At 37.5% G+C, this 12,971-nt stretch overlaps 1 protein-coding gene across 2 annotated transcripts in view; it reads left to right on the top strand.

Moving 5' to 3' along the window:
• RNF141 (ring finger protein 141) overlaps positions 1-12,971 on the top strand; it is a 36,893-nt gene that overhangs the window by 20,168 nt on the left and 3,754 nt on the right. For both annotated transcript variants that reach the window (XM_027563265.1, XM_027563266.1), the window contains exons 4-5: positions 1,738-1,919; positions 8,146-8,253. In XM_027563265.1, coding sequence (XP_027419066.1) covers positions 1,738-1,919; positions 8,146-8,253 — 290 coding nt within the window. The remainder of the gene's footprint in view (positions 1-1,737; positions 1,920-8,145; positions 8,254-12,971) is intronic.

Here is a 12,971-nt window from a genome sequence, read left to right as displayed (position 1 = left end):
GATGCCATCCAGCCATCTCATCCTCTGTCGTCCCCTTCTCCTCCTGCCCCCAATCCCTCCCAGCATCAGAGTCTTTTCCAATGAGTCAACTCTTCGAATGAGGTAGCCAAAGTACTGGAGTTTCAGCTTCAGCATCATTCCCTCCAAAGAAATCCCAGGGCTGATCTCCTTCAGAATGGACTGGTTGGATCTCCTTGCAGTCCAAGGGACTCTCAAGAGTCTTCTCCCCACCTAAATTCCAATCACCTGTAATTCTATTTGTTCTCTACCCATGTATAATCTATTACAAAGAATCTTACACATTTGCATCTCCAGATAGATTCTTAACCTTCCCCAAACTGAATCAATTTTCTATTAGAAATGGTTCTTCCATTTTCACAATATGGAGTCTGATTCATACTTGACTCTCAACTTTTTTCTTTTACTGTCTTCTCAACTAATAATAAATGCTAATTACAACTGTTATTCTGCAAAATATTGAAATGTTGCTGTAACATGTTTTTTAATATAATCAAACCACTTCACTTTCTCATGTCCCCAGTTCCAGCAATACTTTAAAAAACTTTCATTTACAATTTTAAGGTCTACTCTATATCTCTCCCTCTATTCTTCATTTCTTTCTAAATGCTTTCTGATTTTTTTTGTTCCATATACTTTGATATGCACTTAATAGGTTTCATACTTCAATTGCATTTAATAGTTCCCACTGTCTTCTGTGGTATCTCCTGTGTTGACAGGAAGTCTTTCACATCTCTATAATCTGTCTCTGATTATTTAAAGTTCTTTATCCGAGAATATGATGCCCTCAATCCTGGCTTTGCTCATTTGAAGAGAGAATGTATGCCATACTACATACTTCCCAAGACAGATGAAAACAATATTGTCTCTTCTTACCTATTATCTCACACTTGCCCCCAATACCTCCTCACATTAAGAATGTAAGCTAGGGGCTTTGTTGGTGGCTCAGTGGTAAAAAATCTGCCTGCCAGTGCAGGAGACATGGGTTTGATCACTGATCTGGGACAGTCCCACGTGCTGCAAAGCATCTAAGCTGTTGCACCACAACTACTGAGCCTCTTCTCTAGAGCCCGGAAGCTGCAGCTACTGAAGCCTGCACACCCTAGAGCCCACGCTCTGCAACTCAAGAGTAGCCCCTGCTCGCCACAAGTAGAGAAAAGCCCATGCAGCAATGAAGACCCAGCACAGCCAAAAATAAAATAAATAAATAAATATTTTAAAAAGAATATAAGCTAGACATAAAGCGGTTACCTAGCAATTAAAAATAGATTTTATTATAGTTTTCTTGCTTCAGTTTGTAAGTGTTGGTATATAATAAAACTTAAGATATTCAAGAAACTAATCTCTTTCAGTTATAGTAGAATGGCAAGTGGTTGTTGGATTCAAATAAACCTTTAAGAAATTCTTTAAATAAATTAAAAGGATTTATCTCTAAAATTCATTTTTTAAGTCTGGGAAAATTGCCTGACCTCCACTACTAAATAAGTTGATGCCTAATCAACCCTACAGGTTATTTTGACTATCACATGAGAAAATATTGTGTGTTTTGAACCCTGCAAACATAGAGGAAGTGACATTATTCATTTGCTCAGGCTATTGCTCTCTTTTTAGGTAATTTGCAATCTTTGTTTCCTAGGTGACTAAATAATTGTTCCCCTTTTGGGAAAAAATCAGTCAAAGATTATCAACTTTTTTTTTTCATTTTCTTTGTATTTTTAGATTAACAAAAGCAGTGGCATTGTGGAAGCATCACGGATCATGAATTTGTACCAGTTTATCCAGCTTTATAAAGACATCACAAGTCAAGCAGCAGGAGTATTAGCACAGAGCTCCACCTCTGAAGACGCTGATGAAAACTCAGCATCTGTAACATCTTGTCAGGCTAGTCTTTGGATGGGAAGGTATGCAGTGCATAAATGCCATGTTTCTCTTCTTTTCCAACATGCAAACTACTGAATATCACAGTAATATTTTTGCTAATGGTCTCTGTGACTTCTTAAATCACATTACTTTTTGTCTCAGATGGTATTATATCCCAGATCTGCTTTTGGACTATTCTGTGTTTCAGGACATTGTTAGAGTGCCACATTAAAGAAAAACTAAAGTGATTCACATGTTTCTGTCAACCCAGTTTCCATGAATCTACTCAACCCGCTTGCATTTAATGACAAGGTATATAGTTAATACCCTCTTGTAATACTCATTTAGGATCTTAGACAATCAAAGCCCTTCAAGGAATTAGGTCCAAGAATCTGGTAAAACCATTCCAGTTTTTCTTAAAGGTATCTGACTAATTGGAGCATTACTGTTGTAAATATTGGCTCCAGGACTTGGCAGTCCATTCTGGAATGGACAAGTAGTTGGTGCACATATTGCATGTACTGAGTTACCAGAAGGAAGTGAGGTCAGCCAGCATTTTCTGTGATGGTGCTTGTTTACTCAGGCCTAATATATTATTGTTCTATCTAGACTTTCTTTTCCTTCTCCATAATGCTTTTGGCATGTGAATGCACCCACCTGTTGCCATTTGACAGCCATGACCATAATTTAAATTTGTGAATGCCTCACTGGAAAAAGGCTTACGTGGGTCTAGACATGTTGACATCCTGTCTTATTGTCAAACAGGGTAGACAGCACAAATCAGTATTGACAGTATCTTTTACCTTAAAGTTAAGAATATGCTTAACAAGAACTTCATTTTTATTGCTCCATTTGCAATTGCATTTTCCGATCCATTCTTAACCAGCTGGTTTCCAAATACTATGTTGTAGTAAAATTGTATTTTAAATTATTCTTTCCTGTTTGTCTTTAATAGGATTATTTGGTTTTCTAGGCTTGGGCAGTACAAGTGTTACTGATGAAATGCCAAATGAGTTTGAGTATTATAGGTAGCATTTAGGCTTATCTTTCCTGTATTTTGTTAAGTTAAATGCCAAATGAGTTTGAGTATTATAGGTAGCATTTAGGCTTATCTTTCCTGTATTTTGTTAAGTTAATCTTTCAAAGACAGACATCTGATTTTCTGTTTTTCATTCCTTTCCCTCTTCAAAATGGTGATTTTTTTAAGTATTTTAAAAGTTGAAAATAGCATTTAATAGTAAATAGTATTTACTAGTCTCTGTGGTAGAAAATGAAAGTAATACTTTTTTCGTATTGCAGTCATCTTAATGAGGAAGGTAAGAGTGTTATCCCTTTTCATGTGCCCTCTAGACTGGGAAACTCAATGCGTAATTGGTAGGTTAGGGCTGCTGCTTGCCTTTGTATATTTTGGGTTTTTGTTTTTTTTTATACCCTGATATACTTAGTTCATAGAAAAATAGAGTTTTCAGATTGAGTGGGATCTTGGGAGGTATTTATTTGATTCAGTCTTATATCTGCTACCTATTTCTAGTAGTATTTTATATTTACTAAATACTTACAGAGTGTTAGGCATTGTGAGGAGTGCTTTACATGTATAAACTCATTGTGCTCTGTGCTTAATCACTCCAGTCGTGTCCAACTCTTTGTGACCCCATGGACTGTAGCCTGCCAGGCTGCTGTTTCCATGGGAATTCTCCAGCACAAATACTGGAGTGAGTTGTCATGCCCTTCTCCAGGGGATCTTCCCAAACCAGGGATCGAACCCAGGTCTCCTGCATTGCAGGTGGATTCTTTATCATCTGAGCCACCAGGGAAGCCCTTTTAATAAACCCATTAAATCATAGCAATCCCAGGGGAATACAAATATTGGTTCATTGCAGATGTAGCAACTTGAGGTTTAGACAAATGAATGACATGGCTAGAAACTGGTCTAGCGGAGATTCACATTCAGGCCTGTCTGGCAGTACAGCCATGCTCTAATCTCTGCATTACTAGTCCCTGGTGCACGAAGATCCTGTACTGCAGTGCTTCTTAAACTTTGATGTTCGGTGGTTTTGAGAAAAAGCTTGAGATTCTGTCAAGCTCTCAGGTGTTGTCACTACTGCTCACCATGGATAGCACTTTGTGTAGCGAGACTTACCATATTTAGCCAAGTGGTAGTCCAGCTTGAACGTGAACACCTGCAGTTGTGTGGGACTCACTGCCTCAGAAAGACAAGGTTTTTGATACACAAATGGCTTTAATCACTGTGTAATTTTTCCTTTTGCATAATTTTCCTTAGAGCAAAATCTGGCTCTCCAAAGCGGCAAAGCACAGATTCTAGAAGCAAATTGCCTGTGTTTAAATCCTGGCTTTACTCCTTACTGTGTCACTTTGGACAAGTTATTAAACCTCTCTTTACTCAGTATCCTCATCTTTTAAAAGAAAATGACAGTAATAAGATCTACTTCATAGGACTCTTGAGAGTTAAGTGAGTTAGTATATGTAAAATACTTGGAACAGTGCCTGGCTCATAAAAATATATATCTATAAAAGTTAACTATCATTGTTACTAATTATTACTGTTTTCTACTAATTTCAGTGACAGTACCCTCTGGAATTCCACCACACAAGTCTGTTTTCTCTCAGTCAAAGACTTGAACACACTAATCAAATTCTCACTGAGCCTTTTGTTCTCCAGGATAAACCTCCCCAGTTCCTTCAGCCTTTGTTTATATTGGTCTCTTCTATATTCCAGGGGCTTTCCTGGATGATCTTTTATCTGTAAATTTGTTTTTCAGAGTAGGGGGACAGAGAACTGAATTCTCCATTCTACAAGTGGTCTAATAAGGACAAACAGCAAGCCTTTCTCCCTCCTTCTTCTGGTAACTGTACTGCTAGGAAGGTAGCAAAACAATCGAGTGAACGTAGTACGACTTCCGTTGGCTGCTTCTGCATCTCCTCCATCCAGAACGCTGTTCTTTGTGGCCCTCTGCTCCTCAGTTTTAAACTCTAACCTTCAAAACCCTGTCTGTCACCCTTTATGGATTCAGTTATATTCTTTGCTACTGACAACCAAGTCCACATCCTTAGATATAAACTGTAAGCTCCTCAAGGGCAGAGACCCCAGCTCCTTTGGATCTGGCACAGTACATAGCACCTGGTTGTTGTTCAGTCACTGAGTTGTGTGTCTTTGCGACCCCTTGAACTGTAGCATGCCAGGCTTCCCTACCCACTGTCTCCCGCAGTTTTCTCAGGCTCATGTCTTTTGAGCGGTGATGCCATCCAACCATCTCATCCTCTGTCAACCCCTTCTCCTGCTCTCAATCTTTCCCAGGGTCAAGGTCTTTTCCAGTGAGTCGGCTCTTCCCATCAGGTGGCCAAAGTATTGGAGCTTCAGCTTCAGTATCAGTCCTTCTAATGAATATTCAGGGTTGATTTCCTTTAGGATTGGTTGGTTTGATCCCCTTGCTGTCCAAGGGACTCTCAAGAGTCTTCTGCAGCACCACAGTTGAAAAGCATCAGTTCTTTGGCACTCAGCCTTCTTTATGGTCCAACTCTCACATCTATACATGACTACTGGAAAACCCATAACTTTGATTATACAGACCTTTGTTGGCAAAGTGATGTCTGTATTCTCTAATATGCTGTCTGGGCTTCCCAGGTGGCACTAGTGGTAGAGAACCTGCCTGCCAATGCAGGGGATATAAGAGACTTAGGTTCAATCCCTGGTTTGGGAAGATCCCCTGGAGAGGGCATGGCAATCCATTCGAGTATTCTTGCCTGGAGAATCCCATGGCCAGAGGATCCCAGCAGGCTATACAGCCCATGGGGTTGCAAAGAGTCGAACACAACCAAAGCGACTTAGCACGCACAGGTTTGTCATAGCTTCTCTTTCCAGGAGCAAGCATCTTTTAATTTCATGTCTACAGTCACCATCCACAGTGATTTTGGAGCCCAAGAAAATAAAGTCTGTCACTGTTTCTACTTTTTCCCTATCTATTTGCCATGAAGTGATGGGACCTGATGTCATGATCTTAGTTTTTTGAATGTTGAGTTTCAAGCCAGCTCTTTGATTCTCCTGTTTCACCCTTATCTAGAGTCTCTTTAGTTCCTCTTCACTTTCTGCCATTAGAGTGGTATCATCTGCATATCTGAGGTTGTTGATATTTCTCTCAGAAATCTTGATTCCAGCTTGTGAGTCATCTAGCCCAGCATTTCACATGATGTACTCTGCATATAAGTTAAATAAGCAGAGTGACAATATACAGCCCTGACATACTCCTTTCCTAATTTTGAACCAGTCAGTTGTTCTGTGTCCAGTTCTAACTGTGGCTTCTTGATTCACATACAGGTTCTCAGGAGACAGGTAAGGTGGTCTGGTATTCCCATCTCTTTAAGAATTTTCCAGTTTGTTGTGATCCACATAGTCAAAGGCTTTAATATAGTCAATGAAGCAGAAGTAGATGTTTTCCTGGAATTCCCTTGTTTTTCCTCTGATCCAACAGATGTTGGTGATTTATCTCTGGTTCCTCTGCCTTTTCTAAATCCAGCTTGTATACCTGGAAGTTCTCAGTTCATGTACTACTGAAGTCTAGCTTGAAGGATTTTTAGCATTACCTTGCACCTAAAAAGCATTTAAACATTGAAATAAATAGATATAGAAAAATACATTAGATCCACACCCATCTAGGTTTTCATTCAGTTTCCCAATTTCAATTCAGAAGCTGCCCTCTTTTATGCATTGCTGAAGCACAGCATTTACTCTGTTACCACATCCTAATGATTTGTCTTTTGTAATGCCCCTTAGACCAGGCTTAATTATGTCCCAGGTGAAATACTGAAATAAGGATCTAATTGGTGTTCCTCTCTCTAGACTGTCCCTCATACTGCTCTCCCAGTTGATATCCTAAAGCACTATTTCCAATGGGGGTTCACTTTCCCCTTGATTAAAGTCTATCAAAACAAATTTAAACTTACTCTTTTGACATACAAGGATCAGATTATCTCTGCTATACTTAAGCAGTCTTTCATACCAGCCTGCTTGATAGACACTTTTCCCTACCTGTTTAGCTTTGTTTATTCACATTGAATGTCCTCTATCGAAATCCTGTCATTTTTCTGCCTTATCTTTCTGACAAATTTGAAATATACTTTCTTCCTTCTTTACTTAGCACTTACTACATGTAATACACATTTGACATTTGCTTATTTTCTATATACAAATTGACAGATTTTAAAGTAGTATATCAGTGTCTTACATACAGTGGTATAAGCACAGCCAGGAATAAAAACATGTTAGAGGTAGTTTCTACCGTTAAGAAGCTTATAGTCTAGTGGCTATACTTTGGAACATTTAATTTTTGTATAATTATAAAAGCAATACATGCTTGATGAAGAAAACCTAAACATTACAGAATAGCACAAAGATTAAAAGCAAATTTAAATCACTCCAAGAAATACATATTGAGAACCTAAGACAAACTCCTTATGAGTTTACAGTTTATGGATAGACTAACCAATAAACAGCCAATAAAATGCAGTATTTAAGACCTTTATTTAGTTGAGGAAAATGTTGGTTTTTGAGAGCATAGAGAAGATGGTATCTTGAGCTGAGTAACTGAGGTTGGAGTTTGTCAAACTCACATGGGTATTCCAGGAAAGGAAACCACCACCTCCAAAGGCGCTTGGCTCATTCAGGGGCATCTAAATTGTGGCTGGAGTAGAAGGTTGAACATCTCTTTTCTTCCCAAGATGGAAGAGCTCTTTGAGGACAGATACTTTGCATTCTGTCTCTTTCATATTTCATATAGCACCTGAACCTTAAGACTAAGCTGTTCTTTCATTTATATGCCCATTAGCTGCAGCAGCACAATATATAGACCCTGATGGCAGGGCCCATATTTTAGAGAGCTTTATATCCTGCATGGTGAATAAATCATATTGGTTGAATTCATGTGTAAAAATTCAATATGATTAAAATGGGCTAAGTTATTTTCAGAAAGACCTGAATATTTCCAGTTTTAGTCCATATTTTCTTTTAAACCATCTCAGGATTTATCTTTTATTTAGTCTTTTCTCTATGAAATTTCCCCTCTAGTACTTCTTCCCTAATATGTTTGCTATCCCTAAAATACAGGTTATTTTACTCTGATACTGCATGAGTCATGTGCTTTGTGTTGAGAGCACATACATCCTTGTTTACGCTTTTTAAACCAATGGAAAGAAAGTTTACAGCACAGTGACAACAGAGAATATCACTGCTCCAGCTCATTTTTCCCATTGCAGGGTAAAGCAGCTGACTGACGAGGAAGAGTGCTGTATTTGTATGGATGGTCGGGCTGACCTTATCCTGCCCTGTGCTCACAGCTTTTGTCAGAAGTGCATTGACAAGTGGTAAGTAATCTGCCTTCATGGGGTAGGCCAAGGTCAAATGGGGAAGTGTATATGAATACACTTCAAAAAATGCAAATACATTATAGTTAAGTATAAGAGACTTTGTTCTTTAATACTTTGGATTTTATGACATGCCTCTTACTGCTTAAAATATTTTTATACATAGTCTATAATGTGAGGATGTAGCTTAGTTTTGACAATTTACTTTTGCTATAAAGAGGTTTGTGCCTGATTAAAGTCTAGAATCAAACATTTTTCCTTTCCCTTCCATTTTTTTCCTCTTTTCTACATTTTCCCTCCATATGTCATCAGAATAATATTAATCCTTGAATATTGGACCTGAGGAGAACTTTAGAGAATGGCTAGTCAAGCTCATTATTTTACAAAATAAGAATCAAGCATTTAAGAAAATTTATCATTGACATACAGTAAACTATATATAAAGTACAATTTGACATATGTATATAATCATAAAAGTCATCCTCACAATTTAGATAATGAACAAATCCATCACCCTCAAGTTACCTCTTGCCCACTGTAAGGTCTCCTTCCCCCAATCCCTTCTCCTAGTCCCCAGACAACCACTAATATGGTTTCAGTCACTCGCTATAAAATAATTTAGATGTCCCATACAGTATACACTCTTTTTTGGTCTGGCTTCTTTCGTTCATTATAATTTTTTCAAGATTTACTTTGTTGTAGTATGTATCAGTAGTCCCTTGCTTTTTATTGCTGAGTAGTATTCATTGTACGAATATACTGCAGCTTCTTTATCCATTCACCTGTTGATGGACGTTGGGTTGTTTTGAATTTTTGGCTGTTACAAATAAAGCTGCTGTATACATTTGTGCTCAGCTGTTTTTATGGATGTACATTTTGGCTTTTACGTTGGATAAACACCTACAAGTGGGATGGCTAGATCATATGGTAGGTGTATGTGTAACTTTTTAAGAAACTGCCAGTTGTTTTCCAAAGTGGTTGTGCCATTTTACACTCCAGTGTATGAAAGTTCCAGTTGCCCTACAACCTTGCCATACTTGGTATTTGTCATTCTAATTGCAGCCATTCTAATTGATGTGTAGTGGTATCTCATTGTAGTTTTAATTTGCCTTTCCCTGCTGACTGGTGGTGCTGAGCACTTCTTATGCTAATTTCTATACGTATCTATATGTATTTCATCTGTGGTGAAATATTCATTCAGATTCTTTTGCCCATTTCTTTTTTAAAAACTGTATTTTATTTTTAATTGGAGGATAATTACTTTACAATACTGTGATGGTTTCTGCAATGCATCAACATGAATCAGCCCCAGGCATACGTATGTCCCCTTGCTCTTAAGCCTCCCTCCACCTCCCTCCCCATCCCACTCTTCTAGGTTGTCACAGAGCACCAGTTTGAGCTCCCTGCGTCATACAGAAAATTCCCACTAACTGTTTTACATACGGTAATATATATATTTCAATACTACTCTCTCGATTTATCCCACCCTCTCCTTCCCTGACTGTGACCAAAAGTCTATTCTTTATGTCTGTGTCTCCTTTGCTGCAGTGTTCACTGAAGCACTGTTTACAATAGCTGCCTAGAGTCCATCAATAGATGAATGGAAAGAAGTTGTGATACATATACACAGTGGAATATTAGTCAGCTATTAAAAAGAATGAATTTGAGTCAGTTCTAATGAGGTGGATGAACCTAGAGCCTATTATACAGAGTGAAGTAAGTCAGAATGAGAAAGACAAATACCATATATTGATGCATATATATGGAATCTAGAAACATGGTACTGATGATCCTACTTGCCCATTTTTATACTTAGTTGTTTTTGTATTAAGTTTTGAGAGTTCTTTATGTATTATGGACACATGCCCTTTATCAGATATATAATTTGCAAATATTTTCTCCCACTCTGTGATTTATCTTTTCATTCTCTTAAGAATGTCTTTCAAAGAGTAGAAATTTTTAATTTTTATGAAGTCCAGTTTCTCAATTTGTGATTAATGAATAATCATTTTAGTGTCATATCTAAGAAATCTTTGTTTAACCCAAGGTCACGAAGATTTTCTTCAGTTTTTTCCTTCTAAAAGATTTATTGTTTTTAGGTTTTACATTTAGGTCTAGGATCCATTTTGAGTTAATTTTTATATGGTGTGAGGTATGGATCAAAAAATTTTTGTTTTACCCTTAATGGCTTTCCAGTTGCTCCAGCACAGTTTTTTGAAAAGACTGTCTTTTCTTCTCTAAAATTGCCTCTGCTCCTTTGTTGAAAATCAGTTGTTCAAACACAGGTGAGTATTTCTGGACTCTTTTCTGTTCCATTGACCTATTGTCTACTTCACACCAATATCATACTACTTTGATTAGTGTAGCTTTGTAAGTCTTAAAATCAGGAAGTATTAGTCCTCCAGCTTTGTTCTTTTTCAAAGTTGTTTTGGTTTTTCTAGATCTTTTGCGTTTCAGTGTGAATTTTATAATCAACTTTATAATCAATTTCTACCCAAAAAAGTCTGTAAGAATTTTGATTGGGATTGAATTAAATAATTTGGGGAGTGTTAAGTCGGACATAGTGACTAAACAATAATAAAACTTCTTAACAATATTAAATCTTCCAACCCACTTCTCACAATGTTTCGCCATTTATTTGAAAGTGAAAGTAAAGGTCACTCAGTCATGTCCAACTCTTTGTGACCCCCATGGACTATACAGTCCATGGAATTCTCCAGGCCAGAATACTGTGGGTAGCCTTTCCCTTCTCGAGGGAATCTTCCCAACCCAAGGATCAAACCCAGGTCTCCCACAGGTCTTCTTTAATTTCTGTCATCAATCGTAGTTTCCAGTGTTGCATATCCTTGACAGATCTATCCCTAAGTATTTTATAATTTTTATGTTACTTTAAATGTTATTTTTAAATTTCAATTTTTGATTATTGTATTTCTATATACTAGAAATAAGCAGTTTTGTGTATCAGTCTTGTATCCTGCAACCTTAATAATGATTGATTTATTAGCTCTTTTTTATAAATTCCATAGAATTTTTTTGAATGACAGCAAAACCTTTTTTGAGAGAGATTTTTTCTGGATATAACATTGTAGACTGATAATAGTTTTTCTCTCAGTACTTTAATGACATTGCTCCACCATTTTCTTGCTTACAACATTTTCTATGAGAAATCTGCTCTCATCCTTAACTTTTTTCCTCTGTAAGTAATGTGCCTTTTTTCCTCTGGCTGTTTTTAAGGTTTTTTCCCCTTCATCTCTGACTTTCAGCAGTTTGATTTTGAGGTGCCTTAGTTTTCTTCATGTTTCTTGCACTTAGGATTCATTGAGCTCCTTGGATTTGTAGGTGTATAGTATCATGAGTTTTGGAAATGTTTCAGCCAGTATTTTCTTAAACATCTTTTTCTGTTCTCTTTTGTCCCATGTCCTTCTGGGACTCCAGCCACTGATGTACTAGACCACTTTTGCACACCTCACATACTATTTTCCTTCTTTTTTGAGTCATTTTCTCTGTGTTTAATTTTGGATAATTAATACTGCTATATCATTTCAAATTCACTGATTTTTTTTCCTGCAGTCTATTGCCATTAATCCCACTCAATGTATTTTTTTATTCAGATATCTTAGTCCTCATCCAGAAGTTCAAGTTTTTAATATCTTCCAGTCTCTGCTTAATATGTGGTCTTTCCTCTAGCTTTTTAAGTATATGGAATATAGTTATCATAACCTTTCATTTTCTTGTTGCTGATTCTGATGTATCTGTCAATTCTGGATTAGTTTTGATGGATTGTTTTCTTCATTTTGGGTTGTGTTTTTATGCTTCTCTGTATGAATGGTAGTTCTTAGCTGGGTTCCAGACATTGTGATTTTTTTACCTTTTGGGGTACTGGATATTTTTGTATTCCTGTAAATATCCTTGAGCTTTGTTCTGGGATATAGTTACTTGGAAACGGTTTGATCCTTTTGAGTCTTGCTTTTATGGCTTGTTAGGCAGGACCAGAGTGATGTTTAGTTTAGAGCTAATTATGCCCTGCTGAGGCAAGCCTTCAGAGTACTCTACCCGATGCTCCATAAATGAGAAGGTTTTCCACTCTGTCTGGCAGGAACAGGCAATGTCCAGGCCCTTCGTGAGCTTTGGTTACTGTCCCCTCAGATCCTTTTGAGTGATTCCTGGGCTTGAGTAGTTTCCTGACTTGCACACACTGATCATTACTCTGCTGAATGTATCTACAGGGACCTTCAGTAGACTCTGGGATTCTCCCTTTGTGTAGCTTTCTCTTGTCCAGCACTTTACCCTATGAACTAGTTTTGTCTTGGCGTCCTAAGATTCTCTGCTCTTGTCTTGTCAACTCAGGGAGTCTACCAGGCTCCGTCTCAGTTTCCCCTGCTCTCTCTCTGGCATGGGAACTCTCAGAGGCAGTGAGCTGGGTAATTATAGGGCTCACCTTGTTTTGTTTCCCATCTCTCTGGGATTATAATCCTTTGTCATCTTGTGTTTAGTGTTGAAAACCATTATTTCATGTATTTTGTCCAGTGTTTAAGTTGTTTTAAGTGGGAATATAAATCTGGTCCCTTGGCCAGAAGCAGAAATCGACTATTTTAAAATTGTGACTTTTGCGCACAGAAGAGCACAGATAATTATCTTAAAAACTATCTCTGAAGATCCAGAAATGAATCTGAACAATATATGTCAGCTCTACTTTCACATTTAGTTTTTAGAACAGA

This window comes from Bos indicus x Bos taurus, chromosome 15, assembly GCF_003369695.1.
Source record: "Bos indicus x Bos taurus breed Angus x Brahman F1 hybrid chromosome 15, Bos_hybrid_MaternalHap_v2.0, whole genome shotgun sequence".
Lineage (NCBI taxonomy): Eukaryota > Metazoa > Chordata > Mammalia > Artiodactyla > Bovidae > Bos > Bos indicus x Bos taurus.
The sequence above is the reverse complement of the archived record's forward strand: the minus strand, read 5'-3'. Positions and strand labels throughout refer to the sequence as shown.